The 16,244-nt window shown below is 37.0% G+C and overlaps 1 protein-coding gene across 5 annotated transcripts in view; it reads left to right on the plus strand.

Moving 5' to 3' along the window:
• Positions 1–351: 351 nt before the first annotated feature.
• Positions 352–16,244, plus strand: part of bcl2l11 (BCL2 like 11) — a 53,227-nt gene continuing 37,334 nt past the window's right edge. Inside the window, exons 1-4 of one of the 5 annotated variants that reach the window (XM_059025378.1) lie at positions 352–646; positions 3,043–3,466; positions 4,235–4,285; positions 10,310–10,440. In XM_059025378.1, coding sequence (XP_058881361.1) covers positions 3,061–3,466; positions 4,235–4,285; positions 10,310–10,440 — 588 coding nt within the window. In that variant the 5' untranslated portion in view covers positions 352–646; positions 3,043–3,060. Of the gene's footprint in view, positions 647–1,854; positions 2,081–2,184; positions 2,328–3,042; positions 3,467–4,234; positions 4,286–10,309; positions 10,441–16,244 lie in introns of those variants that run through there. The other 4 variants (XM_034017024.3, XM_034017025.3, XM_059025379.1 and 1 more) reach the window with 4 other exon arrangements.

Below are 16,244 nucleotides of genomic sequence, written 5' to 3' on the forward strand. Positions count from 1 at the left end.
ATGTATGTATTTATGTTAGGAGACTGTGTGGTCCATTGGTTAAAGAAAAGGAGCTTGTAACCAGGAGGTCCCCTGTTCAAATCCCACCTCAGCCACTGACTCATTGTGTGACCCTGAGCAAGTCACTTAACCTCCTTGTGCTCTTTCTTTCGGGAGAGACGTAATTGTAAGTGACTCTGCAGCTGTTGCATAGTTCACACACCCTAGTCTCTGTAAATCGCATTGGATAAATGCGTCTGCTAAATAAACAAATAATAATAATAATGTTTATATTTATTTATACTGTTACCTGTCCTGGCTTGACTTGCAGAGGCTCAGCCCACAGGGCGGGCGATAGGCGGACCTTAGTGAAGATTGGCTTCTTTAACACAGCTAAGACGTTCTCAAATACACACAGACGTCGACAGCTTTCAAAGCAGAACATAAGTGATGTAACTTAGTAGGCTATATACTGTACAATAAATCTTTACATTTTTTTTCTTAAGGCTCTTCTGTTGCAGCTCTTAACCACCCGAAACTGGTTTCGATCAACCTGACGGAATTTTAATTTTATCTTGTGTTGGCATTTCAGTTCTGAGCAGAAAAATAATCTCAAAGCATAATATAGCCTACTCTCTAACACCTACACTTCCTTGCTTGGCAACCGGTGAGTTTCATAATCATATCACAGCAAGTTTGTCCGCACAAGTTTTTTTTTTCTTACAACAGATGTCTTTGTGATGTACAGACACGACTGTGGATATGTGAAGTGCTAACCCAGGTACTAGACAGTTTAAAACAAAACAAAAAAACAAGCTTGACGGTTTTGACTTGTGTTTTGTTTTGCCGCGTCGTAATAACGCGAGTCGAGTTAAATCACCGATGCAGACCGCCTTTTGATTTGGATTTATTTGGAAGACGGATTTATAGAAACGGAGTTCAGCAGACTAGTATTAATGTATTACTTTTATGATTGTAGTTATTTACAAAGTGTTCTGCTCTTTGGTCGTCTATACAGGTAAGTGCACTTTGCCAGTATGCTGCAAACATTAGGCTATATATATATATATATATATATATATATATATATATATATATATATATATATATATATATATATATATATATATAATTTACGTTCTAGCGGTAATAAATATTACCGCTAGAACGTAAATTATTTAGGAAATATTTTTGAATTGTACCTTTTATATATTTGGTGATTACACCGTAGCCTAAATTCAATGTCATTTGGAAACATGAATGAAGAGTCCAGGCTGCACATATAAAAATGCAATCATTTTATTAAAAAAAAAAAAAACACTGTGATTTGCAAATTTGTATTCAGTTACTTTGTCTTAATATCAAGTAAGTCACCGTTTAACATGCAGCAGCAACAAATGCCGAACTCACATGTTCAGCGTAGTTTAGTTCAGTCACTGCGGTGTCGGCGTCACACGTACGCGGAGTGTAAGAAGTTGTTAAATATAGTACAAAAGAGAGGTTGAGGTTTGATGGAATTTGGTAGCCTATCCACTTGGAAATCTTACATTTTTTAAAAGTATTTCCTTTTTTATTTTTATTTATTTATGTTTTTACTTTAGTGGGACACACCAGTTGGGTCATGCAGTCTGAAAAAGTGTAACACTATGCAGTAATTTAAGTGCTAAATTAATGTGTTGTTATGACAGACCACAAAATCCTCATATGATTTCTATCTGACTGTTGAATTAGCTGATTATACTTAGTTTCATAATAGCAATTCCTTTTTGTAAAACACGAGTTTAACCTCTGGGTGGCAGTGGTGGGCTTTTGGTTTAGCAACTGTGGTTTACCCTATTGGTTCCCTTTGTGTCAATCACATGCTTAGTTTAATCCAATAATGTAGCGTCTTACATTTTCACGGCATGCCTCTCTTGAGCGCTGTAAATTTATTTGACTCAAAATAAGCTTGTCATAACAGAAACAAGACGGCAAATAGGTACTATGACTGAGGTTAATTTTATTTTAAGGTATTTTGTACAGTTACCGGTGTTCTGTTTTTGGTTAGCATTTAGACATGCCAATGAGGAACTGTTATTATACATTGCTTTTTTTGTGAAATGTAAGTATACATTAATTTGGAACAGGTTTAAGGAAGTAGACTTAGTTGTCAATAAACTTGTGTTTGAAGAATACAAATGGCAGTCCAGAATGTTGCTTGAATACCTTCTGAAAAAAAACAAAACATTGATGATCATTATATTTTGTGACTCCTAGCTGTATGATTGGGAATTTGAAGAACTGTGTGTAGCGATTGTGTATATGCGGGGAGATGCCTGAACGTAGAATACAAAACTATTGCACAAATTGTAAGTTATTGTTGACTTTATAAAACGACTTCGTAATCTATTGTTTGACGTATTTTGGTTTAACTCGCGGTTGTTGCATTTCTTCAGTTGAAATCGGCAACTAAAACAGTACACTAAAGTATGAATAACAAATGTGTGGCTTTGTTGGTACCATATTATGTGATGTTACAATTTTTTATAATACGTTAAAATGCATGTAGCTTTTTTCTTTATTATTTAGCGAACACGTAATTGGGAAGTTGTCTCAAACTAGAGTTTATTGTGACGCAGTTACTACAACTCGCTGCTGCCAGGAGTTTTTCCCCTTCTTTGTTGAACGCTGTGATAAGCACTTCTTAGTCGAACAATGGGACTGTAATAAGGAACTTTGGCCAGAAGTAACTTAAATAAATAAATAAATAAATAATAGTAGTAATAATAATAATAATAATGATAATAATAATAATAATAATATTGATGAAATCACTTACTAGGCCTAGTCATGACCCGTACATTTAATCATATCTTACTCCTTGCTTTAATGGCTTGTTGTATTGGAATTTTTTTTTTTTTTGCAGACGCATTTTATTTCTTATATATTTAAATGGGAGTAGTTTGAGTCTTTTCAAATTACGTTTAAACACTTAATGTGCCAAAACATGATATTCATCCTCAGTTACAGGCTGCAGAGAAATTGAAAGATTAAATGCTAATCCCAGGTTTATTTGTTCTGCAGAGGAAAAAGACAGAGTGAATGACACCACCCTCAGATGTAAATTCTGAACGTGGCAGAAGGGAAGGTGGACAGTTGCAGCCCACCCAGGGAGCAGGTCATCCTCAGAACAGAGCAGGGTCTTCAGCCTCCTTACCAACCCAGTCTGAAGGTGCTCACACTGGTGACGGGGACCAGCCTGTGCCCACCAGCCTGCAGGGAGGATTTCCAATGTCCCGTAGTCCCAATCATTATGCTTCACGGTGCCCATTGTTTAGATCCTTGTCCAGATCGTCCAGTGGATATTTTTCCTTTGACTCTGAGTCCATTTCAAGTCCGCCACCTATGAGCCATAACAAGTCCACACAGACTCCGAGCCCAGCTAGTCAAATTATTTCACACGCCCAGCATTGCTTAGCCCAACAACATGAAAACGCGCAAGGCCATGGTAAGAACTCCTTGCCATACATTTGTGCATGTATTTCTTTAAGTATCAATTTCTCTACTGATTAGCATACCCTGCCTGGAGTGAATAAATTGTGGTTTTCTGAAAAAAAATGTTTTATAACATCTACTACGTATAAAACATTTATTAAAAAAAAAAAAAACACTAACTCTTTATAATTTCGTGTTCCTCTTGTGTTGCTGTAAAATTATTTTTCTTTATTAAATCAGTTACTGGTAGTAGAGTACAGTTTTAAATGTTGTATGATGGAAATGCTTCTACTTTCATTACATTTGAAAGATTTGAAGTGTTATAACTAGTTCATTATCTTTGTATTGGAGTGTTTTAATGTAACTGCAACTCCTTAAGTCTATTGTTAAGCTTACAGTTCTTGACCTTTGGTTTTTAGTTAAAAAATTCCACTATGAGTGACTTCAACAGAATCAAGTTGTTTGACAACAAGTTTCCGTGCTATACTGTTCGTGGATGTCTTTGTGACATACCATTGTATAAAAAGTAAACAGTGTTCTGTATATGGCATATACTGATTTCAAATCCCAATGAAAGTCAATGGCAAAGAGATTCCATTTGCCATATAGTAAAAGATATTTGAAAAAAAATCATGCGGCTCAAGCTCACAATGCGAAAGTTGTCTGAGAAATTAAAAACATGTATTGGTGGTTGCAAAGTCTGCTATGTATTTGACTCATGAATCGGTTTTATAATAAACTGTATTTATGTGTGTTATTTGCAAATACCTTTTAATTTTAGGAAATCAGGTAGCAACCCATGGTTGCGCAACTGCACTTGGAACATTTGTAGGTAAGAGAAGTCTTGTTCCATGAGGAGTTGTTGGCCTTAAATGAAAATGCTTAATATTACAAATTGATTACTCACAAATTATGGGGGACATGTATCAAGATCCACTGATGCGGAGCTAAATTTGTGGAGTTTAAGCAGCGCTCTGCCGCGGCACACATTGTACCCCATCCCGAATGTATTAACTGTCCGAAAATGAATGAAGCACGGCGTAAACTGGCACATTTAAATGCAAAACTTCCACTGCGCCGGTGTTCTTAAACCCTAAAAATGGGCTACGGTAGCACAGACTTACCTAAAAAGTAGCACCGAGACGATAGTCTTTTAATTTCTCTTCTTTTTTTGAATAGTATCTTGTTGCCATCAAATAAATGTTTGTTTACATCCAAACATATTTTCAAATGCATCGCTGAAATCATCCATCACTCTCTTCTACAAAAAGCATTGAGGTGAATAGCCTGGAAATATTGATATTAATTCTAACATAACTGACATGGTTGATTCGCATGGGACTAAAAAAACACATGACGACTGAGTTTGAAATTTGAAAAGCTGATTGCCCTGTAAAACACGCAGAGGACCACTGGTAAAATTATCTGTGGAAAAATGAAATGGACGCTTTGCACAGGACTAAATTTCACTGATGTCAGTGAAAATTCCGAAGTCAACTGAAAATCTGGTGATTTTTAGTCCTGTGCGAATAGTAGTTAAGTGTCTTGACTTTATATTACATTATATTATATTATTATTATACGACGGATAAAACCAAGTATACATAACGAAAAGGATATAATGAACCAAGTTTAAAATACAACCAATACAAACAATTGTACATAATGAAGTAGCCGGTATTGAACTATAATTTCATCCTCAGGGAGATCAGAAAGGGTAATGCAGACCCTAAATACTCTCCCTTAAATACTCTCCCTTCTCAGTACTCTCCCTCTGTTACTGGGTTGTTCAGGAAGGTTAGGAGCCTGAACTCTCCATTATAAGAAGTGCCCCTGAACATTCACAGTATCACTAATTTCATGGAAATCGTGTATTAGACTGCCTACCATGAAAAATATGCATTTTATTTTCTTCTTTACAGTATTTTCCATTACTCTTCACCTCCTCTGTTCATGTCATGCTTTCATCAAGTAGAAGCAGCGCTACAGTAGCTGTACATGATCCGGTGTCAATGCTGTGCATTTGGTTACTACGGCAACGGGGTCAAACAAACACCGGCTTCATGATTGGTGAATTCCTCATACTGTATAATGGCATTTCTACATACAGTACTATTAATGTACAGTGTATGTTATTTCAGATTTGCAGTTAACATTTCTCCTGTGTTTAATATTTTGGGATTTGAGGCAGCAATAATAGGCTATGGGAATTACACCATTTTAATTGATGTGCCAACATAAGTTTTAAAGGTTTACATTCACGGTTGTTTTTAATCAAAATCGGTCTTATTTGTGGACCCTTTTAGAGCCGGCGCTTCTGTTCTGCCGCTTCCTATCTCATTTTAATATCGCAGACTTAATTTACAAACGAGCCCCACCTACAATTTGCACATGCATATAATTAAGACTTGACACACCTTAAAATGCATTTGCATGGCGCATTTTGGTGATGCTAACACGGCCTTGCCAAAAGTATCATGATAAATGCGTGGCAATTTTAAGGCCGGCGTAAACTCGGCGTTATGGCCTTAATCCCGTCAAACGCTTGATACATGTCCCCCTTGAGAGTTGTTACTAACCCCCATAACATCTTTTTATAACATAAGTAAAGTACATTCAGAATGCAATGTGTCCCATAAAGTTTCTTCTAGCCTAACCCCATAAATACTTTTGTCTAAACATGATAGTCAGATTTACAAATACTAGTATCCAGACTTCTTAACAGTGCTGAAATTGATTTCTTTATGTCTTGACTTTTATTCAGCTGTAAATGGAATTCCTTTTTGCTGCTTCTGGTTGCTTGAGAAAGAAGTTTTATTTTACAATGTATTTCTGTAGCTTATACTAATTCAGTTCTTAGTACAGCTGATTGTTTTTATTATTTATTTCCCTTTCACTGAAGAAGATACAGACCCCTTCTTTGAGGAAATAGACCCCACCTTGTCACGCATTACATAGATTTTGTAATATGCTCCAGTGAGTGCATACAAAGTGGGTCCAAACTAAATTATTTACCTTATTTAAGTTTCTGAATGCTGCCACAGGATTAAAAAAGTGTCTGTGCACAACAGTGAATTAATGTCTGTACAGGAGCTGCTCTTCCTTGATATGTAAATAAAGCTTAAATGTAAGGGTGTTCAGGAGCCTATGGTTTGGTTACAGTTCAGCCAACAAAAGTATTATCCCTGAAGCAAACCACACACTTGACAGATCTAATAAACCATGAAGCACAGGGGAAAGCATTATTTCTTCTATCAAGCTTGTGATTTATTTTCAAAGTACCACACATTTGCAAGCTGTGTATTTGTATGCGAACTGTATATACCACATGTTGTGTGGGAAATGTTCAGTTTCTATGGTTAAATTAACAATAACAAGATTTTTCTTAAGTGTTTACAGCAAACTGTTGCATGACAAAGGTTTTATATTAAAGCTATCAAATTCCTGATATTGCATAATGGCACAACGTTTTTTTTCTTTATAAAAGAGTACTTGTGTAAGCTTCACAGACAGTGGTCTCTCTCTGACTCATACACACTGTATTTACCACCTATTTACCAAAAGGGTTGTTGTGGTGAATACGGTTTCTTCTACAGTGGTCAGGGTACTGTATAGTAAACTCGCATTCCCCTGGAAAGCACCATGTTGTATGTGTATACCATTTGTACTTCTATCCTTTGGCACCAAGTACCACCGAATGATTGGCAGATCTAGCTATATTAAAATTAAAATAACACAATTTTGTTTTTCTCTTTTGAGGCAGAGCAGAAACAATTCATGACAGGGGTGCTAAGGTAAATTAGCTCCAAATTAACAAAAATAAGTTTAGCAAAACAGCAATTCTACTACAGACAAGTGCACGTGGTATGAAAGTACCTGCATGGAAGAAAATAATGCCGGATGTTTACTCTTAGGCCTCTTAATAGACCTGATGATGTAGACTGATTTATTTCCTTTTATATGCAGCAAACACTGCAAAGGTCAAGAGGAAAGCCTATGCTGAAGTCAAAATACAGACAAGCCTTTTGTGAACTGTAGACAGGAACACAATGCTCTAGAACAGAACCGTCTTCACTGTGGTTTGTTTTTCTTCTTTCCTTTTGGACCATCAGATTTAGAGAGCTGATAAAATTGTTTTCCAGGTATTACCTGGAGACGCATAATAAATAATGATCAGATTTGAGTTTGAGGCAATGATAACAGTTCCACACAAGCCTATGTGTAATTAAAGGTGCTTTTATACTGTTGTAAACAAAGCATTGGTTTGAAGTTTTGCTAAGTCTGGTAAATGCTATCCTGATTGGCGATGAATGTATCTGTATTTTATGCTCTGGTGGTTGCACAGTTTTTGCAGTTCTACAATGGATTTAATCAGAATGGGTTGTAAGTGATCCATACTAGTTTCATGTGATTAATGTAGAATTGGGGTAAGTGACTTTACAAAGCAGCTACATGTGTGTGATATCAGATCCTATCGTACTGCAAGGAGCATAAAACACAATACTTGAACCTCTATCACTTTGACAGAAACATACAATTTTATCTTTCACAGACTTGAGTTTTTGATCAAGACAGAAGCCTGCCAAAGGATCACTTCCTACAGTCTCGAGTAGCAAATCTTACAGCTGTATAGATATTATTACAACAATGGCAAAACGGCTGTGAATGGTGTTAATCCATAAATCAGAACAAAATATTTCATACTGGGCAGCAGCAATCATTTCTTTTATGAATTGCCTCAGTAATAACAAAGCATGCTGCATTTTTCTGTGCTACAGTTGTGCAAATCCAATTCTAAAATCAAGGATATATTTAAATTGTTAGGTTTTAGTGTGCGATATACAGCAATAACATACCACAAGCTGTGCAGTACGACAGATTGAGTTACATTACAGGTCTGTAGACCCAAACCATTTTATAAGTGTATATTTATAATTACTGTAATTTCTGATGGTTTGTATGTACTGTATCTGATGGGATTAAACACTGCTTGTTTTTCTTTCATATGTGTGTGTTTGTGTATACCGCATTATAGCGAGAGAAAGAGAAAAGTTGATAGATTTAAGCATCGTTATACTGATGTTGCAGCTGTGGTTGTAGTAAAATAAGCAGAATTGTAAGAAGCTACTGGCTGTGCATTGGTTTTGCTGCATGTGGTCAGATAAGGATTTGGACAGTTAATAATGGCAAAGTTTAAACATGTTGGCTGCACTTTGCAAGTTATTACTGTTGGTGCTCCAAGCCAACAGCTGTTTTCAGGCATTGTCCTTAATAATGAGATTGCCTAAGCTTGTCACGCACACGTGCAGAAAGCAGAAGGAACTCTACAGTCTTGACTGACCTACGAATACCAGAGAGAAAAAATAAACACACATTTCCATGATCCTCCCTCCAGCAGCTTGTGTACAAAATAGGAAGGATGGCATCGGTAATGTTGCCTAATGGAAATATTGGTTAGAGTAATTCAGAAGTATTTAAACATTTCATGTTGTCCTTTTGATCCAAGCAACTTATAATTCTTATATAAATATCTGTTCTGTTTTGATCTGACGGAGTAAACTTGTAACAATAATAGGCTGCACTGTAACCAGTGTCCCAATAATCTTTTTACTTCTGTCAGAAAACCTCTCTTGGTACTTCACCATTGTTTCTTAGCTTTAGCAAATGTCTGTTAGTTCTGTGGGTGCAGTAGTTTCAAGTAGGGGAGAATGGTTTCTGTAGATACCTGAAAATAATAATAAAGTGTTGAAAAAAACAATGTTGATTGCATTCTTTATTTTATTAAAAGCTGTGTAAGGCCAGGCTGTAATGGGATTAGAAAATAGTCAGTCAAAGTGTGTCTGGTTTTTTTAAGCCCACATTCTGATTGAGAGAAGTATATTTTTGTGAGTCAATGAGATGCCAAAGAGTATTTTAAAGATAATCTGTAATGCAGGGTGTACTGCTTTTCTCATTATGACCTGCAAGCCGTAAGCAATTTTATCTTTTCGTGTCTTTTGGCAGCCCCACAGAAACCCCTTTCTGAAAGCCTGGGCTGTATTTCACTATCAGCCACTTAACCACAGTATTAATTTCCTGAATTGCCGTATTATGTGATATGATGTCAGCATCGGGAGGGAAAGGGTTAGTGCTGCATTGCATGAACTGTATAACAATGTTACATGCTAAGCTGTAAGCTCTGTACTTTGGCACCTGGTGGAGCAAGAAAATTAATTTGTCTTCATTTTAGTTTATCATAACACCAAACCAATATTATTTTGTTACATTAAATACAATTAGTTATTTAATATTTTAGTAAGGCTTGCATAAGAATATCAAAGTATATTCTACAGCAACTGACTTCTATCCTGCCATCCAGTATATGACTGTACAGCTGTTGATGTGCAGTTACATGCAGTTTTTTGCTTTTTGCTTCCAGACCTATTTCTTAGACATAATGCAAATAAGAATTAACAAAAGACTTGTCTGTGAACCTCTACCACCACCTATGTTTCTTGCAAATGTCTTTTTAAACACAATTCCCGATTGACATTGATATCCACGACTTCTTGGTTATTAATGAGCTGAGAAATGCTACAAATGTCATTCACACCACTCACATATTTTAAAACTGAAACAGCTCTGTAAAAACATGTAAGAGTATGAAATATGGCATTCAGAGTATTTATGTGCATAAAACATATAGAAACAATTGCAATTGTGTTTTTTAAAAAAAAAAAAAATCTGGAAACAATAGGTGGAACACAGAACACAATAGTGAAAATGTTATAAAAATCCAGGAAAATGTTGTAAGCTGTTACCGCTGCCTATACCTTTACTGTCAATTCTGAGATATGTTTCGGTGCTTTCTCTGCAGACATACCACAAGCCCCTCCTGGGCCTTATAGACCACGGTCATTATCAATGCCTACAGATATGCGGCCAGAGGTTTGGGTTGCCCAGGAGCTGCGTCGCATTGGAGATGAGTTCAACTGTTTGTATCAGAGGGTAAGTGTCCATAAGCATACTTAAATTACTAATTTTTATGCCTTACTTTTATTTCATATGTTGCATTAGATTTTCAGTATCTATAGTATAGCATATATATCCTGTAGTGGGGTTGAAGGTGGTGAGAGGGTAAACCCTAATGCCAGCTACAGATATTTAACTAGCAGAGCCCCAGGTTGTTGTAATTGGCCTACTTCTTGCAAGTGAAGTGCCTGGGCCAGTTCAATTAGCAATTGTCTTATTGACTCGGAGATAACATTACTACCTCCCAAAAGCACAGATAATAAAAAATATCACCAGTTTATTATTATTATTTATTTAGTTTATTTAGCAGATGCCTTTATCCAAGGCGACTTACAGAGACTAGGGTATGTGAACTATGCATCAGCTGCAGAGTCACTTACAACTACATCTCACCCGAAAGACGGAGCACAAGGAGGTTAAGTGACTTGCTCAGGGTCACACAATGAATCAGTGGCAGGATTTGAACCTTTTCTTTAACCACTGGACCACACAGCAGTTTAATGTGATATTGGGGTATTTACAAAAGACTTTTTCTATTGGGATGTTGTAATTCATTTGCGTTATCTCTTTAAAATCAGAATCAAGACAATTTGTGCTATTTCGTCCTTTCAACCCAAACTTACCATTAAAAAGGTTGTAGGTACAAGTCATCATCACTTCTTTTCTTACATGCCGGTGGTAGCCTGAAGAATAAAAGCATGCTGGCATATAATGGAGATTTCAATTTAGACAACTTGGAGGTCTTCAAAGAAAAGTTAATTTAATCCAGTACATTATATCTTATGTCATTTCTAGGCAGCCAGAAAGCAAAAACATATACTGTACTTGTTACCCCATAAATCTATAGCAGCAACATCTAATCCATTCAAAAACACAGTTTTCAATAAATGTTAAGGTACAGTGTGTCTCCATTTCAAGGAGTGTCTCAGTAAAAAAAAAAAGATTCCAAATTAATCCCCCCCCCCCCCCCCCCCCAAAAAAAAAAGTAGCTGAAATAAATTGTGGGGGAAAAAGCCTGAGACATTTTTCTCTCTTATGTTTGGTTTAATAATAATAATGTATAGGTTGTGCAGTTTTATAGATGAATACAACAGCTCCTAAGCCCATTTCATAAACGTAGGGTGAACTATAGCCCCCTACACTTTACAACTTCAAGATAGAGTCTGCTGGTATTGTTTGTTTACAGTATGTGGCTTATTAGCAGTTAATCATTAACTGTTATATATGAAGTTTGCCAACAATACAGTATGGCTTAGTACTGTAATTGATGTCTTCTTAGACACCCACCCCTTTTTATAATTTTGTGTTTAAATTAGAGATTATATGAGGCCCTTTTTCTTTAAGAAAATAAAAAGACAAAAATGCCAGAAAATATTTTATTTACATCTGTTCAAAAGCTGTGATTTTTATTAGAGGACACATACGACATGTATCATTCACCCAGCTGTGAAGCTCCAAAATCGAAACCAGAAGTCATAAACTGTAATAATAATGTTGCTTTGATGACATTTTTTCTAAGGCACAGTGAAAAAGAGACACTTTAAGTTATTGTATGCAATAAACTCCTCTGTTGTTGAATTTCAGGGTAATTTGATATCCTGCATGTCACATCACCGCCTTTCTAATAATAACCGTGCTAGTTTGTTGACATATTGCCAGATAATAATGGGTGTAATCATTGTTAAGAAGCATGGCCTGATGGCTTCCCTGCTTTTTAAGATACAGGTTTTGTAATCCCTTTCTGAAACCTGTGGATTTACTTTCTATTTAAAGGGTGTACATATTGCTGAGAGCATACCAGATCATTCTGTGACCAAGTAAATGTATGTTGATTATGAAATCCAAAGTATGTTTAAGTAGTATTTAATTAAATCCTAGAAAAGTCAACTGCTTTAAAATCCATTGAAATACTTTACCAAATACTTTCACAGAGCTGTTTACCGTTGACTGTTGTGCCAATCACACAGTTGTAGAAATGTTAGCCTTTTAACTGGGAGTTTGAGATCAGACAATGTTTAGTAGGTCTATATGCAAGCTTAAAAGATGTAATTGGGATAGTCTGTTCAGTTAGTGAGGTAATGTGAATCAATTCTGTCCAGGAAGTATGGTTTGCTCCCATACATCCTGTTAGAAAATAGCAGTGTCATACAGCTACAGGAGTAGATATTAGATAATGGAGCTACTGTAATTACTGTAAAGCAGAGGTTTATGTTTGCTCCTGAGAAAAGGTTTGATTTGTATTTGTGGTTCAGTTCTAGGAAAAGGGATTCAAGCTACAGGATCATATGGAGAAGATCAAAATTATTTCAATCTTCTGATTCTGTTTTATATTCTAACCTGCCTTAGTATTTGATTTTTTGTACCCTTGTGTGTGTGTATAATTATATATAACTGAGAGGAACGGTAGTTCCTCGCCCCAAGTTACAGCGAAGCGCGAGAACTGCCAGTGACTATCTATATAGCACAGATAGTTTACATGTTTTCAGGGTATTGGCGCAGTGAAAGTAAATCGGCCAAAAGCGCCATTTCAAATGTCCATCTCCTCCTCCTTCCGTTTTTTGCAGACCAAGGCACTTTTATCCACGCATATGTATATTACAGGACATGCTAGTTTAATGACAATTAACATATTTTGTCAACAGGGAAATATACTAGGGAACGCGCTTATTGTGACAGCTATATCATTTATATTAAATTACTTATTTCTGTTTTAAAATGGAACATTTGCCTGCAAAAACCCCCCCAAAAATGTACTTTTATATAAATAAAAAAGGTCTGGTATATGTGGGATTTGAATCCGTACAACCTTCAGTTTGCAAGTGTCTTGTGTTAACTGTCAGTGCTACACGATTAGTTGAGACGAGCAGTATTTTGAAAGATGAAGTCAGCCAGCTGAGAATTCTCCGAACTTTGTTATATTTTTTAGATTTTTCTAGCCATAATCCGTCTTCGTCATTCTCATTCTGAGATTTTGATGAGATTTTGAGCTAGAGCGCTGGAAATGGTCCCTATTGGCACAAGGAGGTACGGTTTCCTGTCTGTATACTCGTCGATGAGAGTAACGGTATTTGTGTTCCCCGCTGGACAAAAAAGGAACATCATTTCTGAGAATTAACTATGCTGAAGGATAGCCTATATATTTGGTAAAAGTATAACATAAATAAATAAATACATTAATATAAATATTTAAATAAATGAGTATATAAATGAATACATAGACATTTATGTATTTATTTATTTATATTGATATTTATTTATTTTTCACTATCATATAAATAATGACATTTTTAATACTGTATGAAACGAAAATAAATATTCAACAGTTCTTGTTCAATTGTATATTAGTGAAGATTATTTACACAAAGGTCGTCATGCATTCATATATTTTTGCTTTCAAATTTAAAAATATATTGTAATGACCCAGACAATTGCTTTGTTGCAGGACTTGTGGTCTGTTCAGTTTGTCTCGTCTGTCAATGTTACATGTATTGTAAGGGGAACGGGATGGGTTCTCGCTGTTAGTGAATGGGGAGAATGTGTGTGTGTGTGTGTGTGTGTGTGTGTGTGTGTGTGTGTTTTTTTTTTTACAGGGGTTGCAAAGCATTTGAGAATTCAACACCGTCTCCATATCTTTGACATGCATTAGTTGCTTAAACGAGTTCCACTATCTTATTTAGAAAAATGTACTGTTTAGTACTGATCTGTACATTCTACTTTGTCCCCAGCATTTGAATAATGCTGAAGGGAACGAACATAACCACGTGATGTAAACAATCCAAGTTGCAGTCACGTGACCCAGGCAGGCTACATACTGTCAATATTTTGAGTATTTTTCTTTTACCTCCCGTCACAGGAATTAGAAAGATATCATTTATGATGTGCCAGATACTTGGGATCTGTGACCCCTATTGTGCACCACCGGTGAGCGCACACTTTGGCATGATTTGACCAAGATTATTTTTTCCTTTTAAGGAAACGTACTTACCGGTGCATGTTGTTAAGAAAAAATACATTTTTAACAGCTTGTTACAAAATACAGTACTAATATGAATTATATGCAGTATTTCAGTGTTGTTCGTATATAAACGTGTAACATCAATAGCTAGAATCTGTATATTTCCTGTAAAATCGGCTTCAGTGAGTGACAGCTAAACAGTTAAGCTAAGCCAAGGAGACTTCTGTTCAGTTTTCAAGTTGCCTAAAATTACAGGTAGATAGATGCTGTTTGCAATTATTGTACTTTTAAATATGTTATAAATTATGTTTCCGTGATTTCATATTAGTTCAGCAAAATAATACATATAATAAGTATAATGTATTCTGACTGAGTCTGGGTTTGTTCTGTGGAAAAAATGGCAGCCCTACCCTACTTCTTAAATATGAACATGTTACAATATACTAAAATAACAGATCAAGCTTATTATGATAGTTTGCAAAATTTAGATGAAAACGTTCAATACAATCGGGATAATACATAATCATTATTTACTAAATCGTGTTCATCTCGTTATTTGCACACACAACTTTAACATGCATATATATTGTTGATAGTTTCTATTGTATACTGTTGATGAAATAATATGAAACCATGATTGAATTTGGATATGTCAGTTGCATTATGCTGAATCAATCATTATATTTATTAAAAAAAAATTGATGTGGCAGATTGCTGCTGAACATATGTAGCACCTGGGAGGGGCACTCGTTATTTCTGATCAGGGTGGGATCAGCCAGGCAGAATACCAGAAAGATAATATAAGCTAGACAGCACTACTATGTCAGGCAATGAACATTGTTTTATTAAATACAGGTGGTAAACTATACTTAACAAACAGGGCAGATCTAGAATACACAGTCACAGCAAGCAGTTTGCACTGCCTGTTAATTAAAACAATAACTAAACACAGAATTACAGTTTAAAACTAAATGGCAGTGCGGCTCACTATCTGCACAGAGACAGGGCTTGCGAAAAAAAAAAAAAAAAAACAGCAATAAAACCAATATAGCCCGTCTCCAGCACTCCTGTAAAACCCCAATGCCTTTTAAAATAGTAGTTTAAAAACATATACATGACAAAATGGAGACCAAAAGCGCAGGCAGGGAGATATGCCTTTAAATTCGACGGCTCTTTCTTTCCTATTTGTCTTCCTGCCACCCGCCGAATCAGAGCCCTGCACTGGATGAGTAGGAGAGAGCACAGCTGGGGGAGTGGCATCAGGAGAAGCCGTGTCGCTCAGAGAGGGAGTGGGATGAGGTCATCCAGGTGGCTGTCGAGTCACTGCTGGAGAGAGTGCAGCTGCTGGTAGAGAGTCCCGCGGCGCCAGAGGGAGAGTACCCTGTGCCGCCAAGGAGGGAGTGTCCTATCCTGTCAGTGCCAGAGCCCCAGAGAGAGAGCTCTGCGCCACCAGAGCCCCAGAGAAAGAGAGCCCTGCACCGCCAGAGTCCCAGAGAGAGAGAGCCCCGCGCCGCCAGAGCCCCAGAGAGAGAACCCCGCGCCGCCAGAGCCCCAGAGAGAGAGAGCCCCACACAGCCATAGCCCCAGAGAGGGAGCCCAGCGTCGCCAGAGGCCCAGAGAGAGAGCCCAGCATCGCCGCCCTAGACCGAGTGCAGCCATGGCATGGGGCAGCGCCCAGCCCTCGCCAAGCTGGGTTCCGAGGTTGCTGTTGGGGCTGTGCTAACTAGCCTCTGCCCTGCTGTGTGGAGGTGGGCAGCAGTCCCGGGAAGCCCGGATCCAGGAGGGACTGCCGTCCTGGACTGGCACGGGGGTCTGGAATTGGTGG

This window comes from Acipenser ruthenus, chromosome 6 (genome assembly GCF_902713425.1).
Source record: "Acipenser ruthenus chromosome 6, fAciRut3.2 maternal haplotype, whole genome shotgun sequence".
NCBI classification, from domain to species: Eukaryota; Metazoa; Chordata; class Actinopteri; order Acipenseriformes; family Acipenseridae; genus Acipenser; species Acipenser ruthenus.